Raw genomic sequence first — 16,769 nt, forward strand, 5'->3', positions numbered from 1 at the left:
TATCCTTCCATATTTGGGCATAAAGTCTTCTGGCCGCTAAGTTACGAACAACTTGGTAGGTTTGTTCTTAAGTTGAACTGATGTGTAAGTTGGGCCCGGGCTGTGGTGCAGGCGGGAGAGCAAGCCAGCTGCAATTAACTGCAATGAATCACTCTGACCAGGTCATGAGTTCGAGGCCCACTCGGAGCCTATGTTTGTTTGTCTTTGTTCTATGTTAAAAGGCATGGAATGTTTGCCTATATGTGTAATGTGATCCGCCCTGAGTCCCCTTCGGGGTGAGAAAGAAGGGCGGAATATAAATGCTGTAAATAAATAAATAATATAAATAAATAAATAAATTGGAACAGGTACATGTTTTAAGTGCAACTAGTTGGAGATGGGTGCTATGTGGGATTTGCTTTGTACTCGCAGGACAGGAAACACTGTTTTGAATGCTATCTTTAACTTGTCTGCGTTTGTCTCCTTCTCCAGGGCATTTCCCAGGCCACCTTTGTCGGCCATGACTGGGCTGGTGCCACCATCTGGAGCATGGCTCTCTTCTACCCTGAGCGAGTCAAGTAAGTTGAGCTCTCATTTCGGGGACGGTCTGTGCTTTTCCTATAGAGAAGGCAGCATGATATACTGGGTAGAGTCTTGGTTTCGATCATGGAAGTTCTAGGTTGTACAGTTGGTTTCAAGATTCAATGCTGGGTTTCAAAGATTCAATGTTGGGCAGCAACATGCTTCTGTGGTTTGTTTGAGTTAATAGTGGAGACTTTATTGAGTTGATATTGGAGACTTTATTGGGCCATGGTGGTGCAATAGGTTAAACCCTTGTGCTGCTGAACTCCTGACCTAAAGGCTGGCAGTTTGAATTTGTGGGACGGGCTGAGCTCCCACTGTTAGCCCCAGCTCCTGCCAACCTAGCAGTACGAAAAGATGCCAATGTGAGTAAATAAATAGGTACCGCTTTGGCAGGGAAGGGCAAATAGACGCTCTAAGCAGTCATGCCGGCTACACAACCAGGAGGTGTCTACAGACAATGCAGGCTCCTTGGCTTGGAAATGGATAAGAGCACCTCCCCAACAGCTGGAAATGGGTACTGCCTTCAGAACCGGAAATGAAAGGAGAAGCCTTTGCCTTTGTATTTGTGTCTCATTGTATTTCATTGTAATCAAGGCATTTAATGTTTGCCTGTGTCTGTTTATATGCTGTAATCTACTCTGAGTCCTCTCTGGGAAAAGGGCAGACTATAAATAAAGTGTTATGATATTACTGTTATTTTTATTAAATTGGGGGGTGTTGTGAGGTTTCCGGGCTGTATGGCCATGTTCCAGAAGCATTCTCTCCTGATGTTTCGCCCTCATCTATAGATCCATAGATTGGGGGATGGCTTTGCTAATACTTGGGGAACTCCTCTGCCAATTCCCTCCAGATTATTCTTGCCTACCCTCATCCTTCACCTAACAAATTATTATTATTATTACTATTATTATTATGTTTATTTATAGCCCACTTTTTCTCTCCACAAGGAGACTCAAATATAGGTAGTTGTTTAAACTACTGTGCTACCGCGCGTTAAATTGCTTTTGATATGAAAATAAAATGAAAACATTTGAGACGTGGAGAAAGGTGATGTCAATAACGTTGCCATTCTTGATCATGATTGCAATGGCCAAATATGCTTTCCTTGCACCTCACCTTGTTCTCTTCTTCTGATTCCTTCCTACGGTATTTTTAGGGCAGTGGCCAGTCTGAACACACCTTACAAGCCTGCAAACCCCAAAGAAGACATTATGAAGCGGATCAAAGCCAACCCCATATTTGATTATCAGCTCTATTTCCAGGAGCCGGTGAGTAGCGCCTACGCCTGGCATGGGCCAACTTCGGCCCCCCCTCCGGTTGTTTTGGACTTCAACTCCCACAATTCCTAACAGCCGGTAGGCTGTTAGGAATTGTGGGAGTTGAAGTCCAAAACACCCGGAGGGAGGGCCGAAGTTGGCCCATGCCTAGACTAAGAAAAGGAGGTCTCTGTCCAGAGTTCATGATGCTGTTTCCACTCCAGTATCTTGTGGAAAGTGATTTCCGTTCGCCCGAAGTGCCTTTCCCTGTCGTTCCCTTTCACAACACAGAGTTGTGATTAAAGAGATGAATTATTGAGATCTCTCCATCGGCTGCTCAAGGGCATTGCTTTCCAGGGCTGTTTGAGCCGGCTGTCCTTGTACAAATGCTTTATCCGGTTGCACACCAGGCTCTCAATCTCATGCCTTTCACTCTGAACAATTGTACATATTTTGCACCTTTATGGAAGTTTGCATTGGATCCGTCTCCTTAGCAAAAGACAGCATCGTCTTTCCTAAATTGTGTTGTCAAAGGCTTTCATGGCCGGGATCACAGGGTTGCTGTATGTTTTCCAGGCTGTATGCCCATGTTCCAGAAGTATTCACTCCTGATGTTTCTCCCACATCTATGGCAGGCATCCTCAGAGGTTGTGAGGTATGGAGAAACTAAACAAGGAAGGTTTATATATCTGTGGACAATCCTGGGTGGGGGAAAGAGGCCAGTGTGAATGTTGTAATTAATCACCTTTGTTAGCATTAAATAGCCTTCCCAGCCTTGCATCCTGGCCTGGGGGAATCCTTTGTTCAGAGTCATTAGCTGTCCCTGATTGATTCCTGTTTGGAATTCTTCTGTTTTCAGAGTGCTGCTCCTTATTTACTGTTCTGATTTTTGATTTTTTTTTTAAATATTGGGAGCCAGATTTTGTTCATTTTCATGGTTTCCTCCTTTCTGTTGAAGTTGTCCACATACTTGTGGGTTTTAATGGCTTCTCTGTGTAGTCTGACATGATAGTTGTTGGAGTGGTCTACATAGGGACAACCAAATGCAGCTTTGCCCAAACACGAGTCAAAGAACATGAAAGGCACTGCAGACTCACTCAGCCAGAGAAATCGGCCATAGCAGAGCAATTGATGAACCAACCTGGACACAGCATATTATTGGAAAAGCTAGAAAGTCTTGACCACTCTCACATCCATCATGTCAGACTACACAGAGAAGCCATTGAAATCCAAGGTGATGGCAACCAGACTGATTGATAACTGGCAAATAGAGGGAGAAAATGTGGAGGCAGGGACAGACTTTGTATTTCTAGGCACGAAGATCACTGCAGACACAGACTTTGGCCAGGAAATCAGAAGACGTTTTCTTCTTGGGAGGAGAGCAATGGCCACAAAATCACCGGACAATTGGATACATTTCTGCCAACGATGAACAAGTTTTCTGAAGCTGACTTGGAAGAAGTCGACACTCTGATTCCGCAACCGGCGTCTCACAAGACCCATTGTGCACAGATCTTCCGATAGCCAAGCAAAGCAATCATGTGACCCACGTGTTCTTGTGAAATGCCGATTATGCTTGAAATTCTCTCTGAGTGATACAACGATCGTCCTGAATCAATCTGTCAATCCTTTGCTTGTGAAACTCGGTGGTTGCTGTCACAGAACATCCAACTCTTTGTCATGCAAGTCAGATGTTCCCACTTCAACATCTTTAAACTGACTCGCCCAACGATGCACAGGACTCACATAAATCCCCATAAACAGCTTGCATTCTCGGATGAATCTCCTTTGGGGTGACACCTTCTGCTGTCAAGAATTCAGTGACTGCATGTTGCTTGAGTCACATTGACCGACCGTCTGTGCAGGGTTCCATACTTCGCACTTTAACAACACAACCATTCAATGCTAAGGCTTCCCTCCAAACAGAACTGTAGAGGAGAGTCTATTGAATAAGCCTGGACTTGCCGCAGAGCAGGACTGCCATCTGTTGAGGAGTTACTAAGGTGGAGGCATTACTTTTCATTCAACCCTCGTATACATCTCAACCAGCTCTATTTTTAGAGGTGCTGGGACTTGGAAGAGATCCCAAATCTGTATTTTCAGGCCCAAGCAGGTTGATTTGGGAAGACATAGTGTGCCAAATAGCCACATTTGGACTCTATGCTTTGAATTGTATGTGGAAATGCAGCTGTTGCAGCAGAGGAGCTGCATAGTCCCCGGTCAACGCTATTGCTCTTTGTATCAATGTGGTGTTTAAACCCAAGCAAACCAACAATTCCATCACATCAGCAGTTCAGTTTCCCAGGCAAAGAAGCCGTCACGCTGAGCAGGACATTGACTCATGGCTGAGCTCAACTCCAGCCATAATCCAATTTAGTGTTGCAAGAAAGGGCACCATCACTCACCGAGAGCAGCATCCAGACTTACTGAAATGAGAGTGCAATCTGGCTTTTACATTGATTACTAATCATAAACATCTGATGAGTTGTTTGCCTTTAGTTCATTGGTTCAACCATCGGCTTAAAAGCATAGAATACAAAACCAACCATAATTCTAAAAAGGATCCAATAGCAAATCAAATCTAGCCTCCATCTGGGAGTCAGAACATCTTGACTGAGGCTGCTTTACTTTGGACATATGGGAAACGGTGTGACACCCCTTAATATCTTTATTAAGGAAATGAAGAAATGAAACAAAAACAAGCAGAAGATATAGTTCAGCAATAGACCTTTTGGGAAAGGTCAAATATAGTCCAATAATATATTGTCCAATGTCTGATATTAGAGTTCAAAGTTTGCAATCCAAAAACCAAAACGCACTCAAACTCCCAAGTAGTTTGAGTGGGGAAAAGTCCCAAGTCTTTTCTAGAGTTCAAAACAAGTCCGAGGCAAGGAATTGTAGACAAGGCTGTATACACGGCACGACAAGGCAAGGCTGGAATCACAACAAGGCAAGGCAAGGAACACGGCTGGACATGGCACGGCTAGGCTGGACAGTAGTGGACTCAAACGCGGTCCACACTTGGCTGGAAACGAAGTTATTCCTTCAACTGACACATTGGCTAGCCAGCGCACAGAACTTTTAAAGAACTTCGAATCTTCCCTCAGAACAGGTGTCTCAAATGCTCTTTTCCCAAGGGAAAAGAGCTAGAACAACATCTTGGCCAGATGCAATCCTCCCTTAGAATTCTCAGGGGAAAATAGGTTAATCAGCAGATTCCCTTGCTGCTAATCGCGCGCTTCGTCTCCTGCCAGCTTTCTCCTGCCTGTTAGTTTCCACAAACATCCTTCTATCAAAGGGAGGGGAACTGGGAAGAGAAGGCTCCGTTTCAAGGGCCTTTTTAATGAGCGTTGAACTAGAATTGTCAATAGGGAACATCTGGAACGGGGCAGAGTCTTGCTGAATCGGCACAAAACTTGTTTCCTCATTACTGTGGTCCACAATGGAGTCAGGTTCACGGCCCAAGGGTCCATGGGACATCACAAACGGTGATTTGTTGGAAAAGACCGTAATATTTGGTAAAATAGAAGGCTTTCGGAAAGGCTGAATTAATAAAGGAAGCCATGGATGCTGCAAGACCTGACCAAATGTCTCATTCATAAGTTGAAGCTAACTTCATAGCAATTAACAACAACAATGGATATTTTCTTAGCATGACTCAGGACTAGGAGGACTTGTGCCCATTCAGACATTGTTCGGCATGGTTTCCACGTAACCTGGCCACCAGTCTGGGGCACCAGAAGTAACTCCCCAATGTTGGAAGTGGTGTGAAAGCTTTCCCAGCCTTTGGGATGAGATGAGATGTAGAAGAGATTGACCATTGTCTTCTTCTAAGGCTGGGAGGTTGCAACTTGGTCCAACTCACCCAATGGGTTTCCATAATGGGGCTGGGATTCGAATCCTGATGACTCGGGTTTGCTGTCAGACCACCCCTTTGGGGTTACAACACCATCAGGAATTTGTTGGATGGAATGGAGTCTCATGGGGAAAGACATGGCTGGACCAGTAGTACTCCACGGTTGCATCCTGAATGAACTACTGACGAATTCATACCTTTATTCTTGGCAGGGAGTTGCAGAGGCCGAACTGGAAAAGGACTTGAGCAGGTTCCTGAAGGCGATGGTGCGATCTGCCAAGAAGGAGGTTGCCAAAATGGAGTGTGGTTTTTGATGGTGGTCTTGAAGTTGTGGTGGTGGTCTTCTCCTTCTTCCTCGTCTTTCTCCTCCTCTAATTCTTCTCCTTCTTCTCCTTCTCCCTCTCCATCCTAGAATCATAGAATCACAGAATAGTAGAGTTGGAAGAGATCTCATGGGCCATCCTCTGCTTCTTCTCCTTCCTCCTCTTCTCCTCTTCCTCCTCCTACTTCCTCTTCTTCCTCCTCCCCCTCCCCTCCTTCTTCCTCTCCCTCCTCTCCTTCCTCTCTTTCTTCCTCTTCTTCTCCTTCTCCTTCTACCTCCTCTTCCTCATCATTTCCTCCTCCTCTTCTTCTCCATCCTCCTCATCTTGTCCTTCCTCATCTTCTTCTCCTTGCTCCTCATCGTCTCCCTTCTCATCTTCTCCTCCTTCCTCCTTTTTCTCTTCTTCTTCTTCTCCTCTTTCTTCTCTTTTTCCTCTTCTTCTTTTCCTTCCTCCTCCTCCATCTCTTCTGTTTCTCCTCCCCCTCCTCCTCCTCCTCCTCTTCTCCTTCTCCTACCTTCTCTTCCTCATTATTCTCTCCTTCTCAATAATAATAATAATAATAATAATAATAATAATAATAATAATAATAATAATGGGGCAGAGGACTCTTGCAAGTAAAACAAAGAGTCAAAGAAGAAGAACATGCCCTGGCAGAATATGTAAAGCAAAGTGAAGAACCTGCTTTGATTGAAGTAAAAAATCAGAAACTCCTCAAAGCACAGCAAAGAATCAGTACAAGAAAACCGCACTACAAACTAGAGCTGACAGCTGGCACAACAAAACACTGCATGGAAAGTTCCTTGACAAAATTGAAGGAAAAGCTGATAAGGAGAAGACCTGGCTCTGGCTCACGAATGGGACCCTGAAGAAGGAGACAGAAGGCCTGATCCTTGCAGCCCAGGAGCAAGCCATCAGAACAAAGGTCATTCAGGCCAAGATCGAAAAATCAGCTGTTGACCCAAAATGCAGACTGTGCAAGGAAGCTGACGAAACCATTGGTCATATCCTCAGCTGCTGTAAAAAATCGCACAGACAGACTACAAACAGAGGCACAACTATGTGACCCAAATGTTTCATTGGAACTTATGCCTCAAATACCACCTCCCTACAGTAAAGAACTGGTGGGATCACAAACCTGCAAAAGTATTGGAAAATGAGCACGCAAAGATACTGTGGGACTTCCAAATCCAGACTGACAAAGTTCTGGAACACAACACACCAGACATCACAGTTGTGGAAAAGAAAAAGGTGTGGATCATTCATGTTGCCATCCCAGGTGACAGTCGCATTGACGAAAAACAACAGGAAAAACTCAGCCGCTATCAGGACCTCAAGATTGAACTTCAAAGACTCTGGCAGAAACCAGTAAAGGTGGTCCCGGTGATGATGGGCACACTGGGTGCCATGCCAAAAGATCTCAGCCGGCATTTGGAAACAATAGGCATTGACAAAATTATGATCTGTCAACTGCAAAAGGCCACCCGACTGGGATCTGCGCGCATCATCCGAAAATACATCACACAGTCCTAGACACTTGGGAAGTGTTTGACTTGTGATTTTGTGAAACGAAATCCAGCATATCTATCTTGTTTGCTGTGTCATAATAAAATAATAATAATAATAATTTTATTTTTGTATGCCGCCTCCATCTCCCCAACGGGGACTCGGAGCGGCTCACACTGGAGCAAGCCCAATACTATCATATAATATCATAAAATCAACAGTTGATGCATCAAAGAATGCATTTAAAAACAAATTAAACAAGTCATGATTTAAAATAGACATAATTAAGATATTAAACAATCTTCTCCCCTTCCTCCTCCTTCTCTCCCTCCTCCTCTTCTCCTTCTACTTGTTCCTCCTTTTCTTCTCTTCCTTCCTCCTCTTCTTCATCAAATTTTAGTAACGTTGCCATATGAATATAATCAAGACACATACATATAGGGTCTGAATCCAAACTGAGCAGCCCTGAATCCAAATCCTGACAGCCCTGGACATTCATATTTTAATCTTCCAAATGTATATGTCACAATGTATATTTATATCATGACTGGTATTTCTCCTGCCTCTCTTTCCAACACTCTCCTTACAGGACTGGATAAAGGGAGCTTCGATTGACTTCACCAACGTACGGAAAAGAGGTACGAGATTGTGGAAGGAGGAGTGCCGTTTCAAAGTTCTTAAAAGTTTTTTGTGCTTTGAATCCCTTGCTCCGTTGTGTCTTATTCTCTGATTTAGCACAAAAAAAGCGACCAAAGATTGAAAGGTCACATGATAACTATATTTAAATATCCAAAGTAATGTCACGTAGAACGAAGTGGTTTTCTGCTGTTTCGAGACTGGAACAAGAACGAATGGATTCGAATTACAATAGCAATTATTCAACTTGAGTATTAAGAAGTACTTTATGACTGTTAGACCTGCTTGGTGGTGGAATGGACTACGTCTACCATTGGTGGTGGTTCTTTCAACAGGTTTTTAATGGATGGATGGATGGATGGATGGATGGACACCTTTCTGGAGAGCTTCAGTTGCATATTCCTTGCATTTATTTATTTATTTATTTATTTATTTATTTACAGCATTTATATTCAGCCCTTCTTTCTCACCCCGAAGGGGACTCAGGGCGGATCACATTACACATATAAGGCAAACATTCAATGCCTTGACATAGAACAAAGACAAGACAAACGCAAGACTCCGAGCTGGCCTCGAACTCATGACCTCTTGGTCAGAGTGATTTATTGCAGCTGGCTGCAGCTGGTTGCTCAACAGCCTGCGCCACAGCCCGGCATGGTAGCGCTTGGACTATATCAGGGTTTCTTAAACTCCTTCCACTCAACCCCTTTCACCTGAGAAATTTGTAAAAGGCCCCAGCTATATACGAGTAGGTACCAGCAGAATCCAAGTTGTGAACAAGATTTCATACATTTGTTCTGAAGTTGAATTTGTATGTAATTTGGAACGGGGATATTTCTTTAGTGTAACTCCAGCCATATATATGTGTCAGCTCACCACAGCCGCTCCTGAATGAACACACGAGACTCTCTGTATCACCAGGAACTTTTACTGTAGGAAACATGAACATCAGAAAAGCCAAGAATGGGAGGCTCCGGCCAACCCTCCTTTATATACCCTCCCCCTCATTTGAACAGTCTCTTCCCGCTCAGTAAAACCCCGCGCAAATTCCCCGCCAAGTCCATCAGCCGTTTCTCCTCCGAGTCCTGGGACGCAGGTGTCTTATCACTGTCAGTGACCCTGAAACTCAGAGCCACATCCAGGCTCTAGTAGCAGGGTTCTGACATGGCGTCCTCCTCCCCTTCGTCCTGGAAGGAAAAGATTAAACACAACTATTGTTCTCCGCTGTCCAGAGTTCCTTTATACTTTTTTAACAGGCTGCAATGGAATACCGGGTGTACCTTTCCTAGGTCCTTTGGTAGCCTCAGCTCATAGGTCACTTCGTTTATTCTTTTTGCTACCCTGAATGGCCCTATATAGCGTGGAGCCAATTTCTTGGATGGGAACCCCAATTTCAGGTTTTTTGTGCTCAGCCAAACCAGATCTCCTTCGCCCAATTTGTCCCCCTCTCGGCGCCTACGATCCGCAAAGAGCTTGTACTTCTTTTGTGTTTCCCGCAATGCCTCTACCACGGTTTGCCACCCTTGCTTGATTTTGGCCGGCCATTCCTCGTCGGTCTGGCCCTCCCCTTCCTTCCACTCGGGTAGCCTGGGGAAAGGTGCCACCTCCTGTCCGTATACTATTTCGAATGGGGCACGACCTGTGGCCGAATGTACGGCCCCGTTAAAAGCCATCTCAGCAAACGGAAGAAGGTCCGCCCAATCATCCTGTCTATAATTGGTGTACATCCTTAAGAATTGGCACAGTGTCTGTTGGGTACGTTCGACCCCCCCGTTGGTCGCGGGATGAAAGGCCGAGCTCAGGTTCCTTTCTGCTCCTAACAGCTGTAAGAATTTTCCCCAAAATTTTGCAGTAAATTGGACTCCCCGGTCACTAATTATCTTGTCGGGACACCCATGTAGGCGATATACATGCTTCACATACAAATCAGCAAGTTTTTCAGCTGAAGGGAGTTTTGGCAGAGCCACAAAGTGTGCCTGTTTTGAGAATAGGTCCAATATTGTCCAAATGTATCTGTGGCCTCTGCTGGGGGGTAGTTCGCCTACAAAATCCATGGCCACGCATTCCCATGGCCTCATGGGCTCCACCACCTTCTGCAATAGCCCCTGGGGCTTCCCCGGTGGTGTTTTTCCCTCTGCACATAATTCACACTGCGTGACGTATCCCCTGGCGTCTTTCCTCATTCCGGGCCACCAGCATTGTTTGGCCAACAGTTTAATAGTCCTGGTGGGGCCTAGATGACCCGCACCCTTGTTATCATGGTACTTCCTTAACATTTCTCGTCTTAAACATTCAGGAATATACAATTTCTTATTTACAAACACCAAATCCCCACACAATTCTCCCTTTTCTTTGTTTGTTTGTAACCATTTGTCCATTCCATACGCTCGCTTCAACTCTTCCTCCCATATTTCTCCTCCCCCCGTGGAAATGGCAGTACGTTTGTTTTCTTTGGCCGCTTGTGCTCGAGTTAGTACTGCCAGGCCCCATTGCTTATCAAGAAAAATGCTCCCTTCAGATTCCTGAATTCCTCCCCCGTGCTGAGGCATCCGAGAGAGAGCGTCAGCGAGTATATTATGTTTCCCCTGGAAGAATCTGAGTCTGAAATCAAAACGGCTGAAATATTGGGCCCATCTAATTTGCTTCGCTGATAGTTTACGAGGGGATCTTAGATACTGTAAATTTCTATGGTCAGTCCACACCTCAAACGGTGTTCCACTTCCTTCCAGAAAGTGTCTCCAGCACTCTAGTGCTTTTAGAATCGCTAAGGCTTCTCTCTCCCAAATCGGCCAGTTTTTTTCTGTATCGCTAAACTTTTTTGACAGATAGCCACATGGCTTCAGGTTCCCCCCCTCGTCTTTCTGTAGCAGAACTGCCCCATATGCCCGGTCTGACGCATCGCAATGTAATACAAAGGCTTTAGACATATCAGGGTGCTGTAGGACAGGCTCCTCAGTAAAACGCTTTTTAAGGGCTTCGAAAGCTTCCTGGCATTCTATTGTCCAGGTCAGTTTGGCCCCTGGGGCCTTCACTTTGGCTGTTTCTCCCCTACCTTTAGTCTTTAACAAATCCGTTAATGGCAAAGTGAGGCGCGCAAAGTCCTTGATAAATGTTCTATAGAAGTTTGCGAACCCTAGGAAGGATTGCAGCTGCTTCCGTGTTTTGGGGGCTTCCCACCCCCTCACGTCTTCTACCTTCGCAGGGTCCATCGCCACTCCCTGGGAGGAAATCCTATACCCCAGAAAGTCTATCTGGTCTTTATTGAACTCGCACTTGGCAAGCTTCGCATACAGTTTTGCTTCTCTCAACTTTTGCAGGACTTCCCTGACTAGTTCTATGTGTTGCTCCTTAGTCCGAGATACTAACAATATGTCATCTAAAAAAACAAAGACTCCCTTGTACAACAATGGATGCAACACTTCGTTGATTAATTGCATGAACGCGGCGCCTCCGCCGCACAAACCGAAAGGGAGCACACGATAATTGAATAATCCGAATGCACAGGAGAAGGCCGTCTTCCACCTGTCCTCTGGTTTAATCTGCAATTTATGGTACGCTTCAATTAAGTCCAATTTAGTGAATATCTGTCCCTCCGATAACTGGGCGATCAAGTCCTTCACTAAAGGTAGGGGGTATTTATTTCCAGAACTGATTGCATTCAGGCCCCTGTAGTCAATGCAGAGCCTCAGCGTTTGGTCCTTTTTGCGCCTGAACAACACAGGCGCCCCTAGAGGGGAATTTGAAGGCTCTATGAAACCCCTCGCTAGGTTTTTATCAATGTATTTTCTCAGTTCCTCCTTTTCCCTAGCCGACATTGGGTATATTTTTGCCTTAGGAAGCTCTGCTCCTGGGACTAGCTCTATCTTCACTTCAACTCTCCGCTTCGGTGGGAAACTGTCTGCTTCCTTCTCATCAAATACGTCCACAAAATCCCGATACTCTGGGGGTAATTTATCTGCCAGTTCTGCTATCCTGATAGAGTCTTCCTCCCCCCTTTTCCCCGGCTCCCTTTCCACTTCCTGGCTCCCTCCTTCCAACTTCATCCTGAAGATCATGCTCTTATCCTCCCAGTTGATTTGCGGGTTGGCCTGCCCCAGCCATGGCATGCCTAGTATAACATTATAGCTGGCTATTTGTGATATCACAAATGACACCTTTCCTTCCCAACTCCCTATCTTACACTTTACATCTTCGGCACTGTACTTAGCTAATGATCCCGATGCTGTGGATCCGTCCAACTGCGAAAAAGCTATTGGGGATTCTAGGTTCGTTCTTTCGCATCCCAATCCCTCGGCTAATTCAGGGGAGATGATGTTCCTGGAACATCCACAATCCACAAATGCTTTGCAGGTTGCTTGTTTGCTGCCACTTTCCAGCTGAATGGGGACCACTATCATGGCTTTGTCCTGACTCACCAACCCCCCCGAGTGGTGCCTCATCGGTGGTTCTTCCTCGGCGCGTTTCCCTGCCACGGCTCTTGGTTTGGGCGGGCCTCCGCCTTCCCCTTTTCTCTGCCAGCACTCGGCAGCCCTGTGGCCCAAACGGCCGCACACGAAGCAGCCCCTCCTGCTGGTGCTCACGTTCCCTGTCGGCTCCGTTCTCCTCCCGGCTGGGGTTGATCCCTCCTTCCGGCTCCCCTCTTTCATCTGCGGCCGCTGCTGTAGCCCTCCTCGGTGCCTCCTCGCCTGGGCCAGCGATGTCTCGATGCGCCCCGCCAGCTGAATCCATCCGCGCAGTGTGTCAGGCTCATCACGATGCACCGCCCAGGAGAGGATCTCCCGCCTGAGCCCCTCTTTGAAGAGTTCTATCTTTGTCACTGCAGACCATTCCGGCACCTTTTCAGCGAGGCATTGGAACTCCTCCGCATACTCAGATACCGACCTCTGCCCCTGGGAGACGGTCTTCAACTCCTCCCTCGCCCGGATCTGCTCCAGTGGATCTCGGAAACGGGTCTCCAGGGCCCCCATAAAGCGTCGGAGTGACCCCAGACATGGGTCGCGCCGCGCGTGTAGTTGAACGTACCAGCTGGCCGCTCCCCTCTTCAACACTGCACCAATGGCCCGTACCCGGCTGGATTCCGTTCTAAAAGTGTGGGCATTGTCCTCCATATAGCCCCTCACCGTGGTCAGGAAAAAATCCAGTTCAGAGGACTCTCCCCCAAACTCGATCCTTAGTTCCTCTCGTCTCGGTAGGGGTCCCTGTGGTGGCAATCCCCAATTCTCCGCCCGTCGCAAGCCCCCTTGCGGGCCAGTGGGCCCCGCTGCTGCTTCCCTTTGTCCTGTGCCACGCCCGGCATTCGCCAGGGGCACCAGGGTCTCAGTTGGGAGCGTAGCCGGGATTCTCGGAGGCTTTTCCCCTTCGTCGTCACTCTCCTCCACCCGCGTCAGGCTCGTTTGGATCTTGGGCCGGGCACCGGGCTCCTTTCGCATTTCCCTTCCCTTCGGTGCTGGGAGGTCTGCAAAGCCCTGGCTGCTTCCCATGCTCACGTCCCACATTGAGCTAGCCCGGAGTTCCCTTCCTCGCTCCGGCTCCGCCAAAACCGCCAGGCGCTCCATCGCCCTCGACATCACTGCCAGGGTGGTCTCCATCGCCGACATCCTCTCCTCCAGAAACACCATCTTTTGCGGGCCTGGGGAAGGTGAACCTTCCTCTCCTCCGGTGCTATCTCCCCGCACTACTCCGCGCCTCTGGGTTACCCCATTTGGCTGGGCATAAGCGGTGGATGACGCCAGGGCCGCCAGCTGGTGGAACTCAGCGTCCGTCTCGGGAGTGGCCCTTTCCGACCTTCCTCCTCCGGCGCCCAAGAGCTCTTCATCCTCCACTTGCATGTTACACCTCACCGCTACAGCGGGATGGTGTCCGTATTCTTGGCTTAGTGTCAGCTCACCACAGCCGCTCCTGAATGAACACACGAGACTCTCTGTATCACCAGGAACTTTTACTGTAGGAAACATGAACATCAGAAAAGCCAAGAATGGGAGGCTCCGGCCAACCCTCCTTTATATACCCTCCCCCTCATTTGAACAGTCTCTTCCCGCTCAGTAAAACCCCGCGCAAATTCCCCGCCAAGTCCATCAGCCGTTTCTCCTCCGAGTCCTGGGACGCAGGTGTCTTATCACTGTCAGTGACCCTGAAACTCAGAGCCACATCCAGGCTCTAGTAGCAGGGTTCTGACATATATGCATATGTATATTGACTATTCTAAAGCCTTTGACTGTGTGGATCATAATAAATTGTGGAAAGTTCTTGATGGTATGGGGAGACCAAGTCACCTTGTCTGTCTCCTGAGAAATCTGTATAAAGACCAAGTAGCCACAGTAAGAACAGACCACGGAACAACAGACGGGTTCCAGATTGGGAAAGGAGTGCGGCAGGGCTGCATCCTCTCTCCCTCCCTATTCAACTTGTACGCAAAACACATCATGTGACATATGTGCGGGGCTTGAGGAATCCAAGGCCAGAGTTAAAATTTCTGGAAGAAATATTAACAACCTTAGGTATGCAGATGATACCATTCTGATGGCCGAAAGCGAGGAGGAGCTGAGGAGCCTTCTCACCAAGGGGAAAGAAAGAAGAAAGTGCAAAAGCAGGTTGCAGTTAAATGTCAAGAAAACCAGGACACACTATCCCGCCTAGTGACGAATGGCTGACAAAGATGTTAGAAATAATGAGCATGGCTAGCCTGACACATAAACTAGCAATGGACCATAATAAAATGAAAAAGGAAACAGACTGACTGGACCATGTTGATAAACATCATGAAGCAAGAACAATTTAGAATATTACTCTAAGACACTAAGAAATATAAAACTCTCTGTTCCCAAGGATCTTAAGATAACCCCAAGGAAGAAGACACAGAATTTAGTTCAAGGACTTTATTTCATGAGGAAGAGGATTGGAAGTATACAATTTTTCTTTTCTTTTTTTCTCTTTTTCTTTGTACTTTTTTCTTTTCTTTTTCTTTTTCGCTTTTTTCCCAGATGATATTGACAAACTATAAGAAAAAAGGTGAGAAGAAAATATACTATTTGTCTCCCTTCCATGCCCCCTCCTGTTTCCCCATCCTCCCCCCTTCCCAAATATCCCATCCCCCGTCCTCCTCCCTCTTTATTGTAAAATTACTTCAATAAAAATTATTTTTAAAAAAGGAAAACCGAGATGGTGGCAACTACACCTATTGATAACTGGCAAATAGAGGGAGAAAACGTGGAGGTAGTGACAGACTTTATATTTCTAGGCGCGAAGATCACTGCAGATGCAGACTGCAGCCAGGAAATCAGAAGACGTTTTCTTCTTGGGAGGAGAGCAATGGCCAACCTTGACAAAAGAGTGAAGAGCAGAGACATCACACTGGCCATGAAGGTCCACATAGTCAAAGCAATGGTATTCCCCATAGTAACCTATGGATGTGAGAGAGAGCGGGACCATAAGGAAGGCTGAGCAAAGGAAGAGAGACACTTTCAAACTCTGGTGCTGGAGGAAAATCCTGAGCGTGCCTTGGACCTTGGCAAGAAGGTCCAACCAGTCCATCCTCCAGGAAATAAGGCCCAATGGCTGCTCACTGGGGGGAAGGAGATGAGAGGCAAAGCTGAAGTATTTTGGCCACATCATGAGGAGACAGGAAAGCTTGGAGAAGATCACGATGCTGGGGGAAATGGAAGGAAAAAGGAAGAGAGGCCGACCAAAGGCGAGATGGATGGACGGTATCCTTGAAGGGACTGGCCTTGAAGGAGCTGGGGGTGGCCACTACGACAGAATGAGTAAACAACAAAAATATGTATATGTATGCATTGGGTATCATAGGGTTTGCTGTGTGTCCCCCTATTCAGAAGATGTCTCCTCCCTTTCTGTCCCTGTGAGAATTGGATTTTGGAAAATTTGTTCTGGAAACAAGGATGGGAGATAAACCTTCATTGGAGACCCCTTTTACCCAGGGTAATAACTCTTAATAACTCTTCCAGGAGTGGATTTCCCTTCTTTTCAAGGGGAAGATCTCTCTCACTTCCGGTTTTCTCAATCCCGTTCTTCACTAAGAGTAGTTTGTAAGTTGATGTCAACAGGCTGGCTTTCCTTTTTGTGCAAATGAAGCATTTTCTGCAAAATCTGCTGCAAACACAGCACCTTGCTGCTAACAGATTTGTGTCAGTGTTGTATTCAGAATGCTTTTACTATTTTTGGACCCTGCCTTTGAGCGAAGGGGACCCCCATTTGGGGCCGGGACCCACAGTTTAAGAAGCAGTGGACTTGATGGCAATCGTTGTTTCAATTCAAAGACCCTATAACTCTTTGGTGGCCATTGAGTTTCTAGCTCATGCTAACTTTTTCTTTCCCCTTTCAAAGTCAAAGGTTCAACGAATCCACGCCCATGATGGGGCATTCTGCTTTAGCATTGTTAGTATGACACTAGCTTTGCCTGGCCACGCATTGCTGTGGCTTATGGGAATCATTTGTTGGCCAAGTGGAATAGCAGTGAATAGCCTTGCAGCCACAAAGCCTGGCCGTTTTCTGGAGTAGCTGGAGTGGCACCCTCAATCAAAGAGCTGCTTTGAAGCCTGGCTACTTCTTTTGTAGGGTTATCATTGTTTGGCCAGCTTGAATTGCACTAAATAGTCTTCCAGTTTAACGGCCTGG

The 16,769-nt window shown here is 46.6% G+C and overlaps 1 protein-coding gene across 4 annotated transcripts in view; it reads left to right on the top strand.

Annotated features, from left to right (window-relative positions):
* The window catches only part of ephx2 (epoxide hydrolase 2), a 95,208-nt gene that overhangs the window by 55,578 nt on the left and 22,861 nt on the right, over positions 1 to 16,769 (top strand). For all 4 annotated transcript variants that reach the window (XM_062969321.1, XM_062969310.1, XM_062969315.1 and 1 more), the window contains 4 exons: positions 472 to 557; positions 1,721 to 1,832; positions 5,889 to 5,963; positions 8,092 to 8,140. In XM_062969321.1, coding sequence (XP_062825391.1) covers positions 472 to 557; positions 1,721 to 1,832; positions 5,889 to 5,963; positions 8,092 to 8,140 — 322 coding nt within the window. The remainder of the gene's footprint in view (positions 1 to 471; positions 558 to 1,720; positions 1,833 to 5,888; positions 5,964 to 8,091; positions 8,141 to 16,769) is intronic.

The sequence above is a fragment of the Anolis carolinensis genome, chromosome 1, assembly GCF_035594765.1.
Source record: "Anolis carolinensis isolate JA03-04 chromosome 1, rAnoCar3.1.pri, whole genome shotgun sequence".
In the NCBI taxonomy this organism is placed as follows: domain Eukaryota; kingdom Metazoa; phylum Chordata; class Lepidosauria; order Squamata; family Dactyloidae; genus Anolis; species Anolis carolinensis.